Raw genomic sequence first — 18,144 nt, 5'->3', positions numbered from 1 at the left:
GTTTTTCTTTCTATTTTTATTACATAGTTTGTCTTTTTTATATTGTGATTTTATGTTGTGAGCCCATCAGGGTGCCATCTTCCTGGTTCATCCTCTCTCCTGGACAGAGGTCAGTCTAGCCAGTTCTCCATGCCCTGGCAACTTCCTGATTGGATTACTATGGTATGTTATATGTGAGGCACTGTCTGAAGACGGTCCAAAAGCTTTAGTTGGTTAAGAACACAGCTGCCAGGATTTTGACAGGTGTAGCAAAATCAGATCATATCTTGTTAGTGTCAAAAGAGCTCCACTGGCTGGCTGCCTACTTCTGAATCTAATTCCAAATACTATTGACTTATTAAATCTCTCTAAACAACTTGGGACCCAGGTATATTCTACACATTAATGTGCATACAGAAAAATCACATCTGAAGTCTTCATTTGCTATATAAGGTCACCATCTGGAAACATCCTTGCAGTGCAATCCAATGTCTACTAAGAAATAGGGTCAATTGAGTTTAATAGAGCTTATAAAGTAAGTGTAGAATTGCAGACATAAAAGGCGGAGAATGAAGCAGGCTTACTGTGAACAGAAACTCAAATTTATGCCACAATGAAAGCCAAATTCTGCAAACTTGTCAAGATAGCAAGTAATGCAATTTTTACTCATGCACACACTATTTTGTAATTGTGAGCATTTTTTCTATCCAGAAACAATATTGTTAGGGGAAAAAATAAATGTTGTTGAGAGGGTAGAGTTCTACATTAAAAAAAGAAGCTGGAGAGGTACAGTTTTGACATTTAAAAATGATGAAGGTTAGCATAAATTCACTTATGTACTATTTTAACTGTTTTCTTACCAAATGCAGATTTTTCATTTGGTTTAGAAAAAGGGGGTGGAGAGGGAAGGACTGGATTTTCATAGCACTGGAGGATAACAAAGCTGTTTCCATGAGGTAGGACAGAAAACTCAAGACTCGAGGGAAAGGATGAGAGGATCTGTCTGTTTTGGCTTTGCGTGGTGAGGCCCCGTGACCACCCTGTTCCCTAAGGTGCAAATAACTAGACAACACACAGCATATTTAAAAAACTTGATTATTCAGAAAACTGAAAGGAATTAAATAATTGTGGAGTTGGAAGGGACCCTGTGGACCATCTAGTCCAACCCCCTGAAATTCAGGAATAGGCAGCTGTCCCATGCAGGGATTGAACCTGCAGCCTTGGCATTATCAGCACCATGCTCTAACCAACAGAGCTATCCAGGCTGACATGCCTCACTAGAGTTACAGATGTGAAGGTTTGGCCATAGGCACTGAGGTAAGCAACTGCACATTTCACTCCTGCCCACCCGCTGGGAGCCAGCAAGTAGGGGCTGCCCTATGACCTAGGTCAAATTGGGGCATCCCCCAAGCGGTCCCCATTGATGGAGTGGCATGGCCCTAGCCCTATAACCTTCCCATGAAGGGGCAGGCAGAGGCTACAACCTCCCCTCCAACCAAGACTAGGCTTACCCAATGGCCATCCACCTTACAAAGTTACAAAAAATACACCCTGTTTAATTTGTATGCAGCCCTTCATCCGAAGAGCCCAGGGTGGTTCACAACAGAAAAACGCAAAATAAGAATACAAAATACACAATGAAACAAAAATTAAAGCAAACGAATAACGTGCGCCCCCTCACACAAACACATTTAAAAGGGAAGCCATGGAATGTTAATCAGCCTGATTGAAGAGAGACATTTTTGCCTGCCACCTAAAGATATGCAGTGAAGGTACCAGGGGAGCCTCTCTGAGGAGGGCATTCCACAAATGGGGGGGCCACTGCAGGAAAGGCCCGTTCTCTAGACCTCCCCTGGAGATTATGCCATAACGTTTTACTGGAAGTAAGGTAAAGGTAAAGGTAAAGGTACCCGTGCCCGTACGGGCCAGTCGTGTCCGACTCTAGGGTTGTGCGCCCATCTCACTCTAGAGGCCGGGAGCCAGCGCTGTCCGAAGACACTTCCGGGTCACGTGGCCAGCGTGACAAGCTGCATCTGGCGAGCCAGCGCTGCACACGGAACGCCATTTACCTTCCCGCTAGTAAGCGGTCCCTATTTATCTACTTGCACCCGGGGGTGCTTTCGAACTGCTAGGTTGGCAGGCGCTGGGACCGAGGAACGGGAGCGCACCCCGCCGCGGGGATTCGAACCACCGACCTGGCGATCGGCAAGTCCTAGGCGCTGAGGTTTTACCCACAGCGCCACCCGCGTCCCTTACTGGAAGTAAGTCTTGTTAATTAAAAGTCCTCTGCAACCTTAAAGCTGCAAAATACTATGGACAAGTCCAAGAACAGCAATTCATTCATATATATATATATATATATATATATATATATATATATATATATATATAAAAAAAATCTCACTTCCTTACCTTTTCTGGAAGACCAGAAGTGACCCTGGGTTGTGTCAGTGTTAGCCATACTCAAGAGTAAAAGCAATGAAGTTTATTTATTTCTTGTATTTATATCCCATCTTTCCTCCAAGCAGCTCACGGTTCTCTTCCCCCCCATCACAACATTGCTATGAGCTAAGTTAGACTGAGCCCATTGTGACTGGACCAAGAACATCCAGCAAGTTTCATGGCTGAACAGGGATTTGAACCCTGCCCTCCCAGATCCTAGTCCAACACTCTAGCCACTACACCACAGTGGCTCGCTGGCTACCACCCATTAATTTGAATGCATCCACTCTAAGTAGAACTTAGCTGGCTATGCACTGACTCACGAGACATCATCCCATAACTCTGGCTCTAAAGGACAGCCTTTTGGATTCTATCAGCTTTTAACTCCAATCTCTTGCAAGTCAAACAGCCTTATGGTGATTTCAATTACCGTACCAGCCATTCTAAACCTTCTCTGGGCTAAGTCATGGCTTATATTACCTTCCACCTCACTCTCTAGAGAAGGTCAGAGGCTGACCTTACTTTCTCCTGCTTCCACTCCTCCACCTTGCCTTCTGCACCTGTTCCTGGACGCCAACGTTGAATGACCTTTTAGCCACAAAAGCTGACATTCACAACACACTAGTATGCTTGGGGGAAATGCCAGATCTCCCAGCAGGAGCGGGACTGGCCACCATCAAACCCACTGGCCAAGTGCAAATACTCCAGTGGCAACATCAAATCCAGCCAGTGCTCTAATAAGACTGAAGTGCATATGCTAAGGTGGAAGAGGCAACAGGGAAAATAGCAAAGGGAGATAATATATTTCCTTTACTCACTTCCTGGGCTTCTCCTCTGTGGTTTCCGCCACGTGGTATCCAGGCTTACACTTGTAGCGGCAGACAGAGCCCACATCGTGATTCCCTTGTAAGCATCGGGGCACCAGCAGCTTAGCATTGGGAACTGGGCGTGGAGTGTCACATTCAAGTTTGCAGTAAGCTTCCGGGAGTGACCAGAGGCCATCGTCCAGGCAGGTCAGCCACTGACTCATTCCTGACTCCAAGTAAGAGAGGGAGAGGGAGGTGAAGAGAGCGAGAGAGAGAAGGGAAGGGAAGGGAAGGGAAGGGAAGGGAAGGGAAGGGAAGGGAAGGGAAGGGAAGGGAAGGGAAGGGAAGGGAAGGGAAGGGAAGGGAGGGAGAAGAAGCACCCACTCAGAAAATTAGACAGAATTATTTGCAAAGACAAGAGCATAACTTTCTGAAGCTCCAGTGCATAATCACAGCTGCCTAAGGGAGAAGGGTCATCAAGTAAAGCTCATCGGCATACCTTGCAGCTTTGCTGGCTTGATACAGGAGAAGAAGCATCGCTTCATATAGGTGGTCCCTTTAGGGCAAGAGAACTCTGCATACAGGACATGTGACTGGTCTGGAAACTGGCAGTCGATGGGGTCGCAAGTCACAGACCTGTCCCAACGCCCATAGTTACAGGTCAAGAGAATTTCTTTCTGAAGGGGAAAGAGGGGAAAGGTTGCTGTGAATTTCTACTGATTGTCGCAAGATTGATACAGCAACCTAAGAGCTGTCCTTGGCTCAGGAATCAAGCCAGAGTCCAGATGGGAACAGCCAGGAGGTTGGCCTCTGCCTCTGGGCTGGCAGGTGCCTGGTCTTGGTTTACAGCACTGACAATTGGCAGATCATGAGAACTGTTTCCCCAAACTGACTCACATCAGTCAAAACTCCAACGCAGTGCTGGTGGCAGGCGGAAGTGAGAATCATGCCCTGACCTCAGGCTTGCAAATGATGGGAAGCGAAAAAGTGGTTGTCAGCTAATGATGTGTTGTTGTTGTTTTACAAAATGAGTTAAACTAGGATAATTCCCTCATTTCATACAACTGTGATTTTGCGTAATTCATGTCAATTTCAGTTGTGGAAAACCCTGCCTCCCCAACCTCCCCTCTGACTCCCAAGACATCAGAATGCTGTACACTCTCAGCATATTATGACATTCAAGAGGTTCACATTAGAAACATTTTCTTGTTAAAATAGAATCATAACTGAAAGCTGAGATTTTACAAAGCCAGCTCTTCTCCCCACTTGCTGCTATCTGGTAACAACCAGGAGTCTCCCTGCACCAGGCATTTAATTGGAGGGGGGGGGAATGAGACATATGTCAAGAGTGCCAATCCCATTGTGCACTTCTGCCCTAACTTGCCTCACTTGTGATGCTAGCAGTGCCTCCTCCACAGCAAGGCACAAGAGCAGGAGCCCTCAGGCAGTCTTTTCTGCCAAGATGTTTCCTGCTTGAGTGCCAAACATGGAAATGTTAAACGAGGCAGGTTTATTTTGCTGGTGTGTGTGTGTGTGTAAAATTAAAGCAAAAAGGATACTTTGTTTCACCCGAGAACACAGTGTGTGCAAGAGAGGACCCAGGGCCCAATCCAAATTGCATCTGCCCACATCTGGATTAACTGGAGAGTCATATGATTAACCATTAGAGAAGATGGAAGAGAGACCGAGCCACCCGGGTAGAACCACCTAACGCATGGCTCTTTCCAAGCCACTGACAGGCCTTCATAAATTTTGATCAAGTATCCTTTTAATTCTTTTCAGACTGGCTTCCTTTCCTAGTGATATCCGGACTGCCCTTTCAGTGGCAGGGACTAATTCAAAAGCCTTTAACAGCCTGAATAACAACTATTTTGGTCAAAAGGCTATGCTAAAAGCAGCAGGCTTAGGCCACTGGTCGGCTGTATCTGTTACCCAAACCACACGCCATTCTTGCCTCTGGGTTGGAGATTTGGGGGTTAGTCACCCCCGCTTTCAGGGGCTGCATGTATCACCCCAGGGGGCTCTCAGTTGCTGAAACCAACAACAAATTGTAAATAAAATGGTAAGTTTTTCACATATGGGCAGCCACTTTTCCTGATGATGAACGAATGGCATGTGATGGCACAATTCCCAGTTTAGATGCTTGGGACACCGAGTTGAATTTGTGCATCTATCAGTCTTGTGACTTGATCTGAATGAAAATCAGTCAAAGAAGAAGGCAGCATCCATCACCGGTCATTTCCTGCTGGACCATATTAATGATAGTAATACTTAGTATCTACCTAACCCTTTAAAAGTATTTCATATGTTTTATCTCTATTAATCTGTTGACATGTCATTTTATTATCATCATCCCATTAATGCAAATTGGATAGCACCGTGGATAACAGAAAGTAGCTTGCCAAACCTATCTGGCAAGTTCACGAGAGAAGCAAAATATGAACCAGACACTTCCTTCCTAGCTCCCAGCAAGGTTTCTTAGCTATTGTACTATAATGGGTCTATTAAACTCCTCAGAAAGCCCACTAGCTGACTCAGTGTTACATCAGAGATCAATTTGGCCTAAAACACAAGTAGATTATGTGGCAAAGGAACCATAGTCTGGCACAAAGGAAACTGAAGTTTCTGCATTCAAAGTAAATTCTGCAAATAGTTATCATTTGCAGGAAGTTCTTTTCTTTCCACCCCAATATTTCGGTCTCGCCTTTTTTTCTTTTCTTTTCTTTGCCAAACATTAAAATATTTTTGGCAGGGAGCAATGTGGTAACTGGAGAAAAAGAATGGGAAAATGAGGGAGAACAGGGGTCACTCAAAGGCAGCAATCATAACTGGAGACCATTCGAAAAAGCACATGAAGCTACGATGATAAGCTTCATGTAGGTCTTCAAGCTTATCTTTACAACCATAAAGTCCACACATTTTTGTTTCCTTCATCACAGCCACCACCTGTGAATCATTGCCACAAGACTCCTTAGTACTGTACAATGTATCTACTGAGTACACTGGGAAAGATAAATAAGTGGTGGGACTGCAGTGGCAAGGCCTGTCTGGAAGCCCCATCTACCCTCTTGCTGACGCATGCGTGCAATAACATCACAACCCCATGTACCCACCTGTCCTGGGCGCAGCAGCTGCCCATGGCTGGCATGGAGGACAAAGCCCTTTTCACAGGTAACAGCACACTCCATATGCCCCTGGCTGCTGGGACTGCAGTTGACAGCAGCAGCATGATGGATAAATGGCTGCACACAGCTGCCATCCTCTCCACAGGTGTGTTGGGTGCAGCTGTGGAGAGAAAGGGAGGAGAATCAAAATGCAGCTTCTTGTATTGCAAGGTGGGACTGCATTCTCCTTTTAGCACTGTGACAAAACAAGCTTGACACAAGGGAATGCAGAGTGTCACCCATACACCCTACTGTCAACCTTATTTTTAATCCAAACATCCAGAACCCCCTTGGTGTGGTATCAAAGAAGGAGGAGAAGTGAGAACATGAGGCTTTTCTCCCCTTGGAGCAGCCTGGCAGAATGAATAGATCCGGAATCCTTAACTATGTTGTTCAGTCTTTTGGCAAGAAACAGCTGAAGATTCTGTTACACACAGGGAGGGGTTACTTGAGACAAAAGGTGATCGAGGCTCTGCCTGCCACTGGTAGGAAGTGATAATGGGATAAAGCTGATTCCAGAGGGCAGAAGCAGATGTCCAAGATGCTCACAGAAGTTCCTTGTCGCAAGTTAGAGAGGGATGTCTTAGGAAACATGGGTGAATATGCCACAGAACCATCACCACAGAGTATTTTAAGTCCATACCATATTTGCATAATAGATGAAAGGTGCCCCAGGTGGAGAGGAGGACATTATCCTGATGGAATGCAAAAGGCTATTGATTAAAGTTACTGGCAGATGTGTAGGTTTGGCCAGCCAAGCAGAAGGAAGTTCCACATCATCAAGTCTAATTAATGACAGGATAGAGTTGTGTACTTGTGTTAGCAGCTGGCAAATGCCTTAGGTCCCAGGATACAACTAAATTTATGGCCTCCCCTTCCACTGACAGCAGACCCCTTTCAGATCCCTTTCACTGACAACAATCAGCCTGCACCAAAATACATTTTCTCTTTGTGCTTGCAAAGACCCCACACTCATTGCAGTGTCACCTGTAGAGCAGAGCTAAGAGTCAATGAGTTCTGGAGCATGTGCTGAGTGCCAGCTGAACTGAGCACCTCAGTAAACACTAACTTCATTTCAGAATTTAATGAACCGCTGCTCAAGCGCCAATAATGTATGTCTCTCCCAGCTCCCTCAAACTCCACATCTCTTCCTAATGTTTAGTACAAGTTGTATACAAGTTATATGTGACACAGGGCATTCTTTCAGTGGTTTAGTTTTGGTTGGTGGGTTCACAGTGCTTTTTTATATCAAATGTGCTGTTGTTGTGCCCTCCCTCCACCAATACCCCATGCCCTGCTTGCAAGTTATTCCCTGAGGGCGCTGGCCATGAGAGACTATCATTACTAGTATCCTTTAACAATAAATCAATGTGTTTTAAAGAAATTTCATCTGCAAAGCTGATTTCTGAATGGAAAGCACGAGAACAAATTATTCCCACTGTTGTTTTAGAAAACCTTCATTAATAACAGTTGTCAGGGGGCCAAGCTATGCACCACTGATTCTAAGAAAGAGTCATAACAAATTAGTGCTGCAAAATGCTTGTGCCTCAAAATTCAAAAGTAGGCCTTTTTATACTGCTCTTCATTAAGAAAAACGCCAGAGCAGTTTACAGATAACGTAATCAAATCATTACAAAGATCAGCACATTATAATATATATAATATCCACAGTAGCTAAAACAAACACTACAAGCTTGATATTAAAAACCAGCCAAATGTTTTAATACACACTTAGAACCAGTCAAGGTTGGCAAGGGACTGTCTTATGTCAAGGGGCGTTTCATTCCGTACGCTGGGCTCACGGTGCACAACCAGGAGGGCCTGATCTCAATGAGCGAGCAAGTCTATACAGGCAAGTCTACACAGGTAACCTGGTCCTAAGTTGTTGTAGGAAAGGACTTAAATTTTGATGGACCAAGCCTGTATTACTTTACGTTAAACCACTTATCATAACTTACTGATTTAAGCCAGAGATGCCAACTTCTAAATACCAGGGGGTCAGGTGGAAGGATGATTCTGTTCTTTCAAATCACGGAATTGTATTTTGCTACATAAATTTACAAGATGGTGGCATGAAGCCCTTTCTCTAAGTCGGGGGTAGTCAACCTTTTATACCTACCACCCCCAATGCATCTTTCTTGACGGTAAAATTTCCTTACCGCCCACCGGTGCTCGGTGGAAGGAGGAGTCAGCTAGTGCCGTAGAACCACCTACCGCCCACCTAGAATCCTGAAACACCCACTAGCGGGCAATAGGGACCAGGTTGACAACCCTTACTCTAAGTGGTATTGAAGATGTACAATATATTCTATACCACTCACAGTCAGTGATCAGTCAGTATTCCCTGCAAAAAGGGCTATACGAGAGGAACATGATCATGCTGGAGACAAAAACACATAACGAAATATGAAAGCATGGAATATGTCACGGCTCAATTGAATTGTTATTTTGGAAGCTTAACTATAGTTTGGAGACAAACCATGGTTTGCAACTGGCCAGAATTGTAATTGCGGTTTGATGTGCATTTGCAAACGGTTGATTGTGCAGACTAGTTTTGAGTGATGACTCATTTAACAATTACCAAAATGGCCACCACAAAGATGAGAGGATGTAGTTCTAAACCGTGGTGTGCCTGCTGCACACCTGATAACTGAAAGAACAGGTGTGTTGTTTTTTTAAAAAAAGTTAATTTTAATACAAATTATTATAAAAGTAAAGAACACTATCTCAGAAGCAATATTCTTTCTTCTCTGTCACACGGGAAGGAATACAGCTTCTAATATGCTAGTTATGATGTTTGCATAATCTAAAAGTAATTGATCTTGACTTGCTGTCATGAGGGACAATGGAGAGCACCACCACCCGGAAAAGAGAAGAAGAGGAAGTTCTGCAGGAGGGAAGCAGCCAGAGGACCTGCCCAGCATCAGCTTAGCAATGGACAGCCAGGATGGAGCCCCCCTGGATCCAAACCATATGTGTAGAAAGAGCATTGCCAAGACTAGTAGTCCAACACTGAAAAGGAACAGACTGTTTTGAAAGGGTTTCCTTTTGGGGGAGGGGGAGAGGCAAGGACAAGTGAAAATGGCAAGAAAAGGGACCGCAAGACAAAATATTTCTTTTCTCCCTACACGCAGACATGTTTATGAAGTGAGAAATGGTTTTAGGGCAGCTGCTAAAAATTCTTTCACTAGCTTAGATTTCCATTTGCTTCTTTTTAATATATATTTTACAAGCACATGTGTTTGTCAAATCGTTGAGCTTCTGGGGACTTCAACAAGGATCAAATGCAACACAGATCTCCCCCTCCCACCCACACTTCCTCAAGACTCCATTACTGCAATGAGCTCTTCGTGAGGCTACACTTGGGCCTAGTCTGGAGGCTGCAGCTGGACGGTGGATGGGGGACAGACTATTGCCAGCACAGAACTCCAGCGCTCAAAAGCATGCACTGGCTGCTCATATGCTACTGGGCCATGTTCAAGGTCTTGTATTAATTTACAAGGAGCCAGTGTGGTGTAGTGGTTAAGAGCAGTAGACTCGTAATCTGGTGAACCGGGTTCGCTTCCCCGCTCCTCCACATGCAGCTGCTGGGTGACCTTCGGCTAGTCACACTTCTTTGAAGTATCTCAGCCCCACTCACCTCACAGAGTGTTTGTTGTGGGGGAGGAAGGGAAAGGAGATTTTTAGCCGCTTTGAGACTCCTTCGGGTAGTGATAAAGCAGGATATCAAATCCAAACTCTTCTTCTTCTTCTTCTTAACTAACCCCTTCTCTCGCTGACCAATCCCTGATGTATTCAGGGGAGTCCCTGTTGGTTCCATGGCTCGGGTGCCCAGCTTGTATCCACCAGGACCCATGCATTTAGGCCCAGCAAGAGAGGGGAGAATTGCATCTGGGAACCTGAAAAGCTTAAGCTGACAGACCAATGGTCATAGCAGTACACTGGCTTCCTCTCCAGGTGTGGGGCAGGAGAAGGATGTGGCTCCGTGCCAAAAGCAGGGTTTGAGGGCACTGCTAATCAGCTGAGCCTGCAAAGTCCTGTGCCTTTGCCTAGATGGTTTAATTTCAAGGCCAAGGAAGTGGGGTTTGAAAGTGCTGCCAGTAAGTGGCACTTGCAGTGCCCTGTACCTTTGCCTGTGCCATTTGACTTCAAGCACAGGTCTAAACCACTGAGCCTCTTGGGCTTGCCAATCAGAAGGTCGGTGGTTTGAATCCCCATGACGGGGTGAGCTCCAGTTGCTCTGTCCCAGCTCCTGCCAACCTAGCAGTTCGAAAGTACACCAGTGCAAGTAGATAAATAGGTACTGCTGTGGTGGGAAGGTAGATGGCATTTCCGTGCGCTCTGGCACTTGTCATGGTGGCGCATTGGGCCAGAAGTGGTTCAGTCATGCTGGCCATGTGACCTGGATGTTTGTGGATAAATGCCGGCTCGCTTGGCCTCAAAAGCAAAATGAACACTACACCCCATAGTCACCTTTGACTGGACTTTACCATCCAGGGGTCCTTTACCTTTACCTAGATTTCAGGGTAGTTCACAACATAAAATCACAATATAAAAAACAGAAAATACAGAATAAAAAGAAAAACAAAGCAAACCCCTCTTTCACAATACATTTTAAAAGGGCATAGGATGTCAACCAGTCAAAGGCCTGGTTAAAGAGGAATGTTTTTGCCTAAAGGTGTATCATGAAGGTGCCAGCCAAACCTTCTTGAGGAGAGCATTCTACAAATGTACTGCACACTTTCTTTTACCATACCTGCTCTGATTATATGTGTCTGGAATTTTGAATACCCCATAAACACTGGGGTTCTTTTATATGGGACATATATACATGCTGTGGCAGTGACAAAGAGGTTTTCTTTCAAGTAAGTGCTGGCAGCGGCGTAGCGTGGGTTGTCAGCACCCGGGGCAAGGCAAGTAATTTGCGCCCCCTAACCCGGGGCAAGGCAAGTAATTTGCGCCCCCTAACCCTACAAATCTATGCCTATGAATGATGGTCCCTCTCTCTCTTTCTCATATTCCAATTGATTCCCATTTCCGCCGATCGATCCCCGAAGCTCTCACCCAGCGAAATTCGTGCGTAATTACGCTTCGCCATCCCTAATTCTGCCGCTTCCACCAGGAAATCATGACGGTGCGTTTCTCCTCTCCAAACTTTCCCCGGCCCTTTGCCGGCCGGCGCAGCCCTTTTGGCTACGAGCTCCCCTCCTTCTCTGCCCGCTTCCGACCCCACCTCCCCGTCCAGCCTCCCTACCTCCTGAAAAAAGGCGCCGGCGCCGAGCAGGACACCCCCGTGGCCATCGGAGAGAGGCGGGGCCGAGGGAGGCAAGCCAATGGGCGAGGCGGGGGTAGGTGGCCACGGGGGCGGGCGCTGCCGCAGTCCTCGGGTGGGCAAGGTAGGAGCAGGCGGAGGCTGGCCGGCCGCTCTGACAATAGGGGCGGGCCGAGGGCACGACGCGGCTGGGCCCTCTGGACTCGCGCCCCCCCCAGATGTTGCGCCCGGTGCGGCCGGCACCCCTGGCACCCCCCACGCTACGCCACTGAGTGCTGGTCTCCACAGCTCCAATTTTTTAAAAAAAGCTTTTAAACTCCCACTGAGCATGTCCAAGCACTGGACACTCCCAAAGTGGCTCTATAGTTCCCCTTGTTTACATTTTTGATTTACTTACAGCATCTTAGGCATGTGCCTGAAATACATAATGACCAAAGAGTCTCCAAATTCTGTTTTGCAAGCTAAGTGAGTTCTTTTATACAAATTTTAAAGTGTAAGCTGCAGCCCTCCATGAGCGCCCGCTGTTCTCCGAGTGAAACTGAACCTAGTTGGGCTTCATGGAATTTTCCATGTATCAGAGAAGAGGGGACACAAAGGCTATTTATTTTTCATTCCAAGCATCTGTTCCCACTTCTGCTTTGGGAGTATGGGCTTCTACTGCCCCATTCCAGAGTGACTTCCTCTGCAACAAGCTTTACAAAAAGGGTTGTGTGGTACGAAGAAGCCATGAATGGGTAAAGGGGAATAAGCACTGACCAAGAAAGCATGCAGTGAAAAGAAATCCCCTTTACTCCAGTTGCAGAGCAGCCTGCAACTGAACCACAACCCGTGTGATCTCGCCCCAAATGGATTGCGATCTTGCCCAAAAATAGCACCAATGGCAGCGCTGCTTCTCTGCAGAGGGGGTGGGGCAGGTGGGGCACCTGTGGAAGTGCCGCCTAAGGGGCTTCTGCCGTTCCCTCCCTCATCATTCACATGGTGCAGTTTTCCTCTTGTCTTCTGTACCCAGCACAAACTCTAAAGCTCTTGATGGCCTGATTGCACCATGCTTTTCTGCTATTGTATTCCAATATGCTCCTGGTGGTTCCCCTCACACCTTTATCAACTCAAGTTGCCCCAAAGTTTCCTGCTCTCTTAAAAACACTCTGCTGTTGTCTCTTGTGCCTTCTGGAACATGAAGTCAGTACTTCTCCCTCACCTCTGACTTCATCCCTCAGCCCCTTCTTACACACTTACCCTGGATTTGCCCACAGGACAGAGCAGCTCCTGATGGTTACTCTCCACTTTCTCAGCAAGGGAATAAAGTAGCAGACTTAACAGTGCAATCCTAACCATGTCTACTTGGAAGAAAGTCTTACTGAATTCAGAGAAGCTTGCTTCTTGCCAATCCAAGGCAAGGAGCGACGTCAGGATGACACCCTTAAGCAACTGTCTCTTTGCAGGGGTTTGAAGTGACAATACCAAATCCTGAGGAGTTACCTGAGTCTCTGGTGGCCATGCCCCTCGTGCTCTGGGAGGCAGTTGCTCGGGTTGGGAGGGTCTGGTGGCGAACGTGTCCGCAAGGCCACCGCAGAGATGCCCACGGAGAGGGAGGAGAAGTTGAGCAGGGCGGATGTGATTTGGCGGAAGGAAACGTTGTCACTTAAGTTGATGACCAGTGGATTCTGCTGGCACGACAGCTCGTACGTTGCTAAAGGTGATTAAGGAACAAAGTAACTTTGGGTCCCTGTGAAGTCCCTCTAAATTAGAGAAGGTAAGCCCTCTGAGTCTCTCCTCCTCAATCTGGATTGAGATTTGTCTCTATTTCCCAGGAAAAAAGGCGAAACCTGGAAACACCTCAAAGCCAAGCCAAGGGCTCAGAGTGATGCCACACACACTCTGCCATTCTCCTTGGCCAATGTCCACTGTCTCACAGTGGCCAAACACTTACCCCTTCCCCTTCATTCAATGGTGAAGGGAACAGTGATAAAAGCACACGAGGTGGAAAGAGAAGGAAGCAGCATGCAGAGAGGTCCCTAAAGAAATCCAGCACAGTACCAATCTCTCTCTACAGCATGTAGCTGCAAGGGAGTTCAGTATGTTTTGTGTCACACATGGGCAACAGTAAGGCCCAAAGGCCACGCCAGCGCCCCGCAAGAAACTAGTGTGTGTTTTTAGAAAGCACACCAGGATCTTCTGCTGTGAAACAGGGCTTGGGCATCAGAGCTTCACAGCTTCCTCAGTCAACACGCAACTGCGGAAAGAGTTCCAAGGCAAGTAGGAAGTCTGAAAACCACTGTTCTGAAGGAATGCAATGCCCTGTCAACAGAGTAGCAAGTGATATAGCGCATTTGTGAAAACCCTTCTTCTCTATGAAGCAATTTAGACAGGCAGGGGCACAGTGAGGGCTATGCTGTTTCCGACTACAGGTAGGGCTCCAATGTTTCAATGCTCCCCTCCCTACACACATTTTTAAAACTCCATAACTCTACAAAGCTATCAAGAAAAAGGTTCTAGGCAAGACTCTTCCCAGGCAAGCTAGTTGTTTATGTGCAAGGGGTCTCGGTGGGAAGCAGCCAGACATTCAAGCCACCACAGGTGGTCTGAAAGGAGCCAGCACAGCAACAGACACATCTGACTCGTGGTTTTGCTTTCCACTGAATTGTACACACATATTTCTTTCTTCCCAGCTCCATTGTGGTCTCTGGTCAAACAGGTTTTGCAGGTCTTATAAAAAACACTTTAAAAACTTTTTAACAGAGGCAAAAACAGAATTAACGTATACATCATAAGCAATGATTCTGCTGCCAAACCACCTACAGCTCCCAGGGAGTGAGGGGAGGTTGGAAAGAAACAACACTCCTGTCTGCCTGAAGTCCACTAAAATAACCTTGCTCTTTACAAGAAGCAAATGGTAAAAACAGCAAATAAATGTTAGAACCTAATGACACACAAGAACCTGGATGAAAACCAAACTCACTGATTGCGCACTCACCAAGGAAGTGGCTGTGCCCACTGATGTCACCCAGCTGAACTGTCACAGTAGACTTGGGCTGGTCATCCATGGAAGTGCCATCGGACACCAGGAAAACAAAGAGTGAGGTAGCTATGCTGGGTCTGTTGAAGCACACCTGGGCGCCAGGATACCGCAAAGGAGGAGTGCATTATGGAGTGTGAAAAAGAAACAGGTACATTACATAGATAGGCAGACAAGCAGAAACCCTCCCCTACTGTATTCCTCACCCCAATTGACACTGGCCAGCAGCCCTGAAGTTCTTCTTCATTCCACTTGGCTCATTTGCTCCCTGGATTGTCTTCTGAAAGATCCCTTAAGCAGGGCTGGTACTCTTCCATGGGGAACTTGGCACATACTCTGCTACTACATGGCAACCCCATCTCTTCCTCAAGAAAGCCCAACTAATAAAGGACCGTATACAGTACAGTGCTACGTAGTCAATTAGATTTTAAGGTAAGTGATGCATCGTTTCAGGCAACTGAAACTTATTACAGGGCAACACTTCCTGTATTGGTAAATGGACAAACCCAGCTGGTCACAGATCATTCTAAGAATCCCCTAAATTTTAAACATCAACAAGCTATAGTGCCTTCTTCTGATGCTCACAAAACTGTTTGCCAAAATCCATCTTTTCCAGTTTAACTCTGCAGTAGTATCAGTGAACACTTCAGGGTTATCAAGACCCCCATCTCTGAACCAAAGAGGAAAGGAAATGGGCCTCGTGTCCACAGAATCACCTTCACCTTTGGGGGAGGGGAGGAACTGAATCCCTATTTTATCTCATGCAGGTGGTTGAGCACCTGTGCTCTTCTTGCCATCTCTTGGTCATTTTTTAAAAGAAATGCACCATTGTTGTTGTTGTTGCTGCTGTTGTTGTTGTTTAGTTCAACAACAAATTCCACAATCCAGAAATTCTGCTGGTTCTCAGTAAACAAGGTAACAAGGGCATTCACACCAGTTAGTGTAACTTAGCTATTCTCTTAATAAATTTATCCGACTGCTTTATTAGATTTTAAGCATAAATATCATCAACAGAACTGGTAACAGTTATTTGACAGTTATTTGAGAAAGGTTGTTTTCTGCTGCTCCAGAGAAGCGGACACGGAGCAATGGATCCAAACTACAAGAAAGAAGATTCCACCTAAACATTAGGAAGAACTTCCTGACAGTAAGAGCTGTTTGACAGTGGAATTTGCTGCCAAGGAGTGTGGTGGAGTCTCCTTCTTTGGAGGTCTTTAAGCAGAGGCTTGACAACCATATGTCAGGAGTGCTCTGATGGTGTTCCTGCTTGGCAGGGAGTTGGACTCGATGGCCCTTGTGGTCTCTTCCAACTCTATGATTCTATGATTCTATGACACTTCGCTACACAATGGTAACGATTCTATATTCATTGCGGAATAGTCCAATGGTAGAACAGGAAATGATCTATTGACTTATTGCAAGACAGAGGGCAGAAGAAGAGACACATAAACTTTGAGAAGTTCTGTTCCATAAGCCTTGCCAGGTCCTGCCTGATTCACCCCTTCCATCCTTAGGGCCCTTGCTGCCTTCACTTGTTTCAACTTACTGTCCCAACAGAGAAAAATGGGACAAATCTGCGGAACACTTCCTCCCTACGAGGCCACAATGACCAACCATTCTGAATAATTTGGGGGTCTCCGGAACCTCAACTATATCCAAGCTCATGCATTCGTGAGGGTTCAGTAGGAACCCTTGCGGAGGTCCAGCCTCTTTCTGGGCAAGCAACAGGATGGCCATGAACCCTAGTCAGAACCTGCCAAGATCCTGTCAGAGGTTGCTCAAATGAGTAGGTTCACAGCACTCTAATCTTCCTCAGATGTAACAGCAAACCATAGTTTTGTCAAATTAGGAAATAATTAATTATTATGCTGTTTATGTCAGAGGGAGAGGGAGAATGCAAGCACATTCCTGATCCTGTAAATCAGCCTTTCCCAACCTTGGGTTTCCAGATGTTGTTGAACTACCACACCCATCATCCACAGCCAACAGGGGAAGCAGTCAGGGATGGTGAAAGTGGTGGTCCAATAACATCTGGGAACCCAAGGTTGGGAGAGGTTGCCTGTTGTCAAAATGCAGCCCACCTCTGTCTTCTCTACCGAATCTACTTCCCCCACTTCTCAAAATTCAGCATCACAGCCCAAAGCCATTTTCTTTTAGATTTACCTAGGCATTTCAATAGATTTTACTGATTCACAGCACAGTCCTATCCACATGCCCAATGAATGTTCTACTGGCTTCAACACAGACTAAGCTGCAAGCCCTGCTGAGTTCAACAGAACCTACTTCCAGTTAAATATCTGCAGGGTTCTGCTGTTAACAGAACAAGTTTTAATCCATTTGAAGAGTTTTATCTGCTGTTTTCTTGTTTCAGTTTGCATTTGTTTTATGTTGCAGCACCCTGGAATCTAATATGACGGAAGGGTGATATAAAGGGTTTTAACATAAAATAAAGGGAGGTGAGGCGAGGGGGAGAAACAGACATTTTTATTGCTTGGCCATAAATTTATGGATGGAAAATAATAAAGTATGCAAGCAGTGCCAAAAGTGAGAGTTTTTAATATAAACATCCATGGATGAAGGGAACCGACCATGAAATGTCATAAAACTAGAACGTGCTTTAATCTCTGGTGAAGAGTGGAACGCAAACCTCCCGCAAATTCTGCAGAAAGGGAGCATTCTCCTTTGTTTCTGCCCCGAAGGAGCGAATGCCGGGAAGCTGCTCCATCACGTTCACAGCTGAGACGAGCAGGAGAGTTTGGGGTGCGGGTGGGCAGGTCATGGCATAAGGAAAGAGAAACAAGCAAAGAGGCAAGATGTGTTGGCAGTCAGCAACTTTGACCATTTGGGCCTCATTTGAATATTTTTAAATATTTTGGTGGCATAATCATAATGCTGCCTTTTTTGCTTTTAATACCATTATGATATAGTTTTGCTGCTTTGTAAGGGTTAAACCACTGAGCCTAGGACTTGCTGATCAGAAGGTCGGTGGTTCAAATCCCTGCGACGGGGTAAGGTCCCGTTGCTCGGTCCCTGCTCCTGCCAACCTAGTAGTTCGAAAGCACGTCAAAGTGCAAGTAGATAAATAGGTGCCACTCCGGCAGGAAGGTAAACGGCGTTTCCGTGCACTGCTCTGGTTCGCCAGAAGCGGCTCTGTCATGCTGGCCACATGACCCGGAAGCTGTACGCCGGCTCCCTTGGCCAATAAAGCGAGATGAGCGCCGCAACCCCAGAGTCGGCCACGACTGGACCTAATGGTCAGGGGTCCCTTTACCTTTACCTTTAAGGGTTTTTAAACAAGTTTATTTTATTGTATGCTGTGGTTGCAAATTGCTTTAGGAAGACTTGTCCTGAAAAGCAGTACACAAATGTATTAAATAAATCAGGGGAAAAAATAAACAGATATCACTCTTTTTAATGGTTTGGACACATTTACAGAAGGGTGGATTTATTAATGGTCATTAGATA

The 18,144-nt window shown here is 46.0% G+C and overlaps 1 protein-coding gene across 1 annotated transcript in view; it reads right to left on the bottom strand.

Moving 5' to 3' along the window:
- PAPPA2 (pappalysin 2) overlaps nt 1-18,144 on the bottom strand; it is a 114,719-nt gene that overhangs the window by 36,610 nt on the left and 59,965 nt on the right. Inside the window, exons 12-16 of the mRNA XM_083621524.1 lie at nt 14,638-14,773; nt 13,143-13,353; nt 6,341-6,512; nt 3,727-3,904; nt 3,240-3,453 (exon numbers count right to left, since the gene is read on the bottom strand). Of these exons, the coding sequence (XP_083477650.1) occupies nt 3,240-3,453; nt 3,727-3,904; nt 6,341-6,512; nt 13,143-13,353; nt 14,638-14,773 (911 nt within the window). The remainder of the gene's footprint in view (nt 1-3,239; nt 3,454-3,726; nt 3,905-6,340; nt 6,513-13,142; nt 13,354-14,637; nt 14,774-18,144) is intronic.

The sequence above is a fragment of the Podarcis filfolensis genome (genome assembly GCF_964270895.1).
Source record: "Podarcis filfolensis genome assembly, chromosome: 6".
Taxonomy (NCBI): domain Eukaryota; kingdom Metazoa; phylum Chordata; class Lepidosauria; order Squamata; family Lacertidae; genus Podarcis; species Podarcis filfolensis.
The sequence above is the reverse complement of the archived record's forward strand: the minus strand, read 5'-3'. Positions and strand labels throughout refer to the sequence as shown.